General features: G+C 33.1%; 1 protein-coding gene across 1 annotated transcript in view; it reads right to left on the bottom strand.

The window, feature by feature from the left end:
* The window catches only part of LOC102877589 (la-related protein 7-like), a 12,652-nt gene that overhangs the window by 4,730 nt on the left and 2,092 nt on the right, over window positions 1-5,830 (bottom strand). Inside the window, exons 5-8 of the mRNA XM_006881144.1 lie at window positions 5,736-5,824; window positions 4,137-4,288; window positions 3,358-3,473; window positions 5-94 (exon numbers count right to left, since the gene is read on the bottom strand). Of these exons, the coding sequence (XP_006881206.1) occupies window positions 5-94; window positions 3,358-3,473; window positions 4,137-4,288; window positions 5,736-5,824 (447 nt within the window). The remainder of the gene's footprint in view (window positions 1-4; window positions 95-3,357; window positions 3,474-4,136; window positions 4,289-5,735; window positions 5,825-5,830) is intronic.

Below are 5,830 nucleotides of genomic sequence, written 5' to 3' on the forward strand. Positions count from 1 at the left end.
GAGCATCCTCTGGAATCTTAAATCTTACATGACATTCTGTATCTCCTTCAAGTAAATCAACATAAACCACTTCTGAGATTGCTGCTAAAGTATCCTGTCGAAACATCAGAAATAATTTTAAAAGGTATTAGATATAACTGTTAAGTAGGGATACACCCTAAATGAAACACTCATTTTAAATTACAGAAATATTCTTGAATAACATTATTTCAAGAAAAAGAAAATCTACTTAACATCAACTCTGATAATAATTTACAATAGATTTTGTAGCACAGATAGTATAATTATTGCAAATTAAAGAATATAAAACGTTTTTAAAAATTGCAGGAGTGTCTTTACTTGAGGTTGTTATTTGCATCATGTCAGTCTGACTTATGACAAACCCACATGAGCAGACTAGAACTGTTCCAGAGGTCTAAAAGGCTGTATGAAATGCTTCTGAAAACCTGCTTGGGACTAAGCTATGGGTTGATTCCAAGTCAACAGTACACAACAACCACCACCCATCAGAAGCAGGCAAATATTCCTATCTTAAATGCCTAAGTGGGTTTGAAATGCCTACATTTGACTCTCATAATTTTATTTACCTGTACAAGTAACAGTAGGACTATTAGAAAAAAGCTTATCAAACATACTGGTGTTTCCAGCTTTTTATGATGTCACTAAAAAGGCTTAATAAAGCCTAACAAAATTTCAATTTCCTTAGGGAATCAAGTTAAGACAACTACAGTTCAAAAGGTATTACTTCTGATAAAATAGCCAAGGAATTTCCAAACAAGTTGTCATCACACAGCAGGAAAAATTTTATCAATATTGCCAACAGGAATGGCAAATTAACAAGATTCTTGCATTCCTAGTCAATTTTGTTTTTCACAGCAGGTACTAAAGGCTACACAAAAGACTTTTATGCAGGAATGTTACAAATTCTTAAATCATCACCTTCCATGCATCACAATGCTAAAAAAAAAAGGGGGCGGGTTAAGTGGAGATTTCCTGTTGAAGATGTTGGAGAATCTTACTCATTTCTCCTCGCTTTAGGATTTTACTCCGGTTTTGGAAGAGTGACTTAAAAAAGGAGATTCATTTAAGTTCAAAAAGGATACACTTGCCATTTTTTTCCTTTCTCGAATTAGTGTATCAATACTAAATTTATAGACTTCAGAAAAAATAAATCAGTATTAAATGATGAAATTTGAATGTTTGATTAGATTTTTTAAAAATACGATTTATCAGATTAGATTGTTAAAACTAAAAAAAAAATTTAGATTGTTAAAACTAAAAAAAATATTTATGAAATAGCTATTATAACATCAGGCTAATTTCCTTACTCACAAGCCTTTGAACAATGACATTAGTCTAGTAATCACAAGGGCTAGTCACAGACCACAGCAACCATCATAACCTTAGCTTTATTTCCTGCAAAATTTAAGTAACTACTATATAGACTAATGAGATAAGGGTTTTGTTTTTTATTTTGAGGAGTAAGAAACAGGTTTAATTACTATTTATATAATAAAAGCTCTTTGATAAGTATAATTATACTTATGTCAATGATTCCAAATAAGACAAATTTTATTAAATTTTCTATTATACTTTTGCATTTTAACCAAAGAATTAAAAAATAAGTTAGAACTGACTCATAGCTGAACTGTCAATGAGTTTCTGAGGCTGTAAATCTCATGGAGGAAACTCCACATCCTTCTCCTACTGAGCAAGAACAAACCTGCAGAGAAGCACAGACTTTGCTTTACCAGTGTAACTCCTTACTGCTGACTAAACCACCCACCAGAGCTCCTTCTGATCAGGACAGCAACACTGAAATCTCTCCATGTTTATCCTATGTAGTATATTGCTTTCATGTCCTAAAATGCAAACTACGAGATTGGCCAACTCCCTTACCAATATAAGGCAGAGAATTCAAAGTATGCTTTATTGACACAGGATTTTACAATAAGTTAGCGTTCCAGAGGAAGACTATATGTAGTTTGCAAAAATCTCAACGCTTACCTGTAATTTTAAAAAAATGACTGAACACAAAACCAAATCAACACATTACAGGTCTGTATCAGTATAAAAAAATTTTTTAGTAGGATATATATGAACATTTTACAGTTTATGCTTTAGCACTTTGTTTATTGTCTTACCCAAATGTAGGGTAAATAAATAAGCGAAGGTATTCTTATACAAAGGAATACCCACTGCCATCTTATGACCCTCCACTGGGTTTCTGAGACTATAAATCTTTAGGAGAAGACACGATCTTTCTCATTTGGAGCTGTTGGTGAGCTTGAACCACTGCCCTTTGGGCTGGCAGTCAGACACGCAATGCACTATGGTGGCCAAATGTAATGACTTTGTAAAAAAGTATAAGCAGGGTTTTCTACCCTTTTATTATCAATTAACTGTGATCTAGTGGGTAAGGAAGGAGCTGCACTACCAACCCAAAAGCAGGTCTTTAAATCCACTTCCCTTGGAATTTACAGTCTCTGAAAATCTGCTAGAGGGCCAGAGATGAGCTCGTTCTGACTCACTGAAGGCAATGGGTAGTAATAGTAGTTTCACATAACGTTAATTGATTTCATTGTTAATTCTATTTAAGCAAAAAAATTTTTTCTTGAAATAAATGCAGCATTTTGTTGGGAAGAGGTAGGAAGCAGCTTTTCTATTCATGCAAACTGTGAACAACATTACATGAACTGATCTGGTAAACAGCCACAGAAAAGAGTGAGTTGCTTTTTAAAAAGCCACAAAAACTTTGCATCGGTGTTATCTCTGATGTCTGTATGTGCTGGTTAGAAAAGAGAAATGATTTATAGTAAAAAGCAAACTACAGAACCATGTACCAATTTATAGATGAAATTTATAGATTAAACAAAGCTTTACTGAAAACAATTTAAACAATTTCTAGTTTGCTTCCAAACCAGATAACATAAGACAACAAACTATGTTGTCTTCAAAAAATGTTTGAAATGTTTTTGTAAAGTATATTTTGATTTATGATAGAAAACTTTCCCCTAAAAACATACCTTTCAATTTTAAATGTGATTTTATTTTTTCATTCAAGTAAATAGTAGTTAATAACTGAAGGCACCAACAAATACAGGCATAAATAGTAATTTTCTATGTAGAAAAGTATGTTTAAAATATACTGCTTATGAATTTAATACACTTTTAGATGTCTTTTAGACGTTGCTTCAAGTTAAACCTAGACATTACAACAGAATCAAAAGCTACTAGAAGTGTACTCTATAGGTAAAAATTGTAATGTGATTCCCCTCTCCTATATTGAAAACATCTTCACACAGCAGTGATACTAAGAGGAGAGAGTGACAAATCCCTGTGGGCTCACAACATTACCCTGATTTGTTTCCTGCCAGGTAGAGACTCTGTGCTAACTATCTTCACAATCACTCCGCTCACAAATTGTGGTCCCATCGAATTAACCTCCTGGGGGCGACATTCTTCACTGTTAGCTGTTGATGTGAAAGGAAAAGATAAGGAATAAATCTCTTATATTTAACAATTGAACACTTTAGGAGGGCTAACTAAGAATAGTTAAAATAAGAACAATGAATGACTTTGTGATATCTTAGGTGGACTTAAAGGGAATAAAAAAATAGCTTATTGCTCTACCTCTCTCTCATATAAAAAGCCTTTTCCCTTTAATCATGTAACAAAGTAAAGAAATAAAGAAGTATACTTTCAAAACCTCTATTAATATATAACTCAAAAGTGACTGTCTACCATGACAATTTATAGTAACCTAAAAATGTATTTTAATAATAAATAACTCATAGAATCATGATTTAATTGGTCTGTGTATGGTTCACTTTGTATGATGAAACTATAGGTGAGACGGCACAGTTGCTATTCCTATAAACTTTTTCATCTCTAAATAAAGAATAATTAACTACTAAATCTGATTAATAAAAGCTACTGAGAAAAGAGAAACAATATAAAAACATCCCTTCAAATACTCAAGTATTAAGAAATCACCTACTTGGATAAAAAAAAAAAGTCAATGATCTCTAATGACAATTCTATTAAATGAAAACTTTCCTATAACGGCAAAACAGCATTCAGTATACAAATAGTGTTAACACACACGTAAAATTATTATAGAGATAAATCTTTACCTTTCTCATTTTTCGTTCCAGATTTATTAGATTCACTAAGGTCTGTTTCCATTTCAGACTCTGATTTTATTTGAGATATTGTTTTTTTTAAAGAAGCCATGCTGGCTTTTTGCAGTGCTAAGTACTCCCTTTTTAAATCCATCCATTCACACCTACAAGTAAGGGGGGGGAAAGAGCTAATAAAATATTGATGACTAAATAAATAGTACTTAAAAAAAGTGTGCCTATAACCATTCAGTTTCCATCTAAATTTTTTTTTTTTAATTCTTGTGTGTACCACATATTGACATTTAGATTACTTTTTTAAATTAGCTAATTTACATCATGCACTGGAGAAAAATGTAAGAATACAATTTAATGATTATTTGTGAAACAGCTTTCAATTAAGGATAACATTCCTTAGTATTTACTTGAGTCAAAAGGAATTTTTAAGCAGTAAAAAACAAGCCATGGCAGTAATTTATTTATTTACAAGCATTTATCATGTGGATGTTTCTGCAAACAGCTAGAGAGCTCCCCTAGATCGAAACACAATGCCCTACTGGCTCCCCAGGAGCACTCATTGAGCACTCATTGTTACTCTAATCTTTGCCATCAAACAAGCAGATAGGGGACTTTTTTTTTAAAAGGAGGATATCTTCTGGTAATGGTTTTAGCTGTTAACATAGACATCTGTATACTTCAAAAAAAAAAAAAAAGTATCCAGACCCACCCAGGATCATACATTCCCTGAAAGCTGATACATTAAAATAACAAAAGTCTCTTGTAATGATTCTCCAAGATAAAAAGGCAAAAGGAATTCAGGAGTTAAGAAGGGTATAAATACAAGTGCTTGAAACTTTTGACTTTTACCATTCTGGCAGAACACCAGCCAAGTTAACTGAGTAAGTTTTTTATCAAAAAGGTAAGGTATTTTGTTTTCTCTTTCCAAGTAGATGAATTACCTTCAACTTTAACAAGGAGGTCCTTTCTGCTACTTTAAAAATAAGTAAGTGCTTCCTTGTTTTAGTAGAAGTGAATTCAATTGATCACCAACTTAATGGTAGTTTTGCAGATATTTTCTAAGATACCTAAGAGATCCCCTTTGCTTTAACATGGGGGTACCTGCTGTGAAAAAGAAAAGTAAGTGCTTCCATGTTTCAGTGGAGGTGTCTCCAAACCCATACTCTGTTGCACAAATATAGTCTTTATTCTATGTATATTTTTGTCTAGACTGGGCTCCCCACCACTTAAACGTGGATGTACTTGCTTTGAAACAAAAAAAGTAAGTGCTTCCATGTTTTAGTGATGGTGAGTCTTCCTTTTACTTTTCTACATGACTGTGAGACGGCTGAAATGAAAAAAGGGATCCCCATTACTTTAACATGGAGACACTTGCTGTGCCTTACTCAAATAAGTGCTTCCATGTTTCAGTGTGGTGAATCTCAACAGATCCTCTACGATAACCACACTACGTTTTCTTACTGCTAGTTCCAATCCTGGTTACAACCCACTACTGTTGCTAATATGCAACTCTGTTAAATATAAACTGGAATTGCACTTTAGCAATGGTGATGGAGTGTATGCAATCAACATCAGAAACGTCTACAACAAACTTACTTCGATAGAACTCTTAACGGTATAACCTCTTCTCCCATTTTATGCCGCTCCTTGTGTTTTTTCTTGTGCTTCCTTTTTGCTTTTAAGAGAGATCC

This window comes from Elephantulus edwardii, unplaced genomic scaffold (assembly GCF_000299155.1).
Source record: "Elephantulus edwardii isolate Elephantulus edwardi_28Jun2011 unplaced genomic scaffold, EleEdw1.0 scaffold00012, whole genome shotgun sequence".
NCBI lineage: Eukaryota > Metazoa > Chordata > Mammalia > Macroscelidea > Macroscelididae > Elephantulus > Elephantulus edwardii.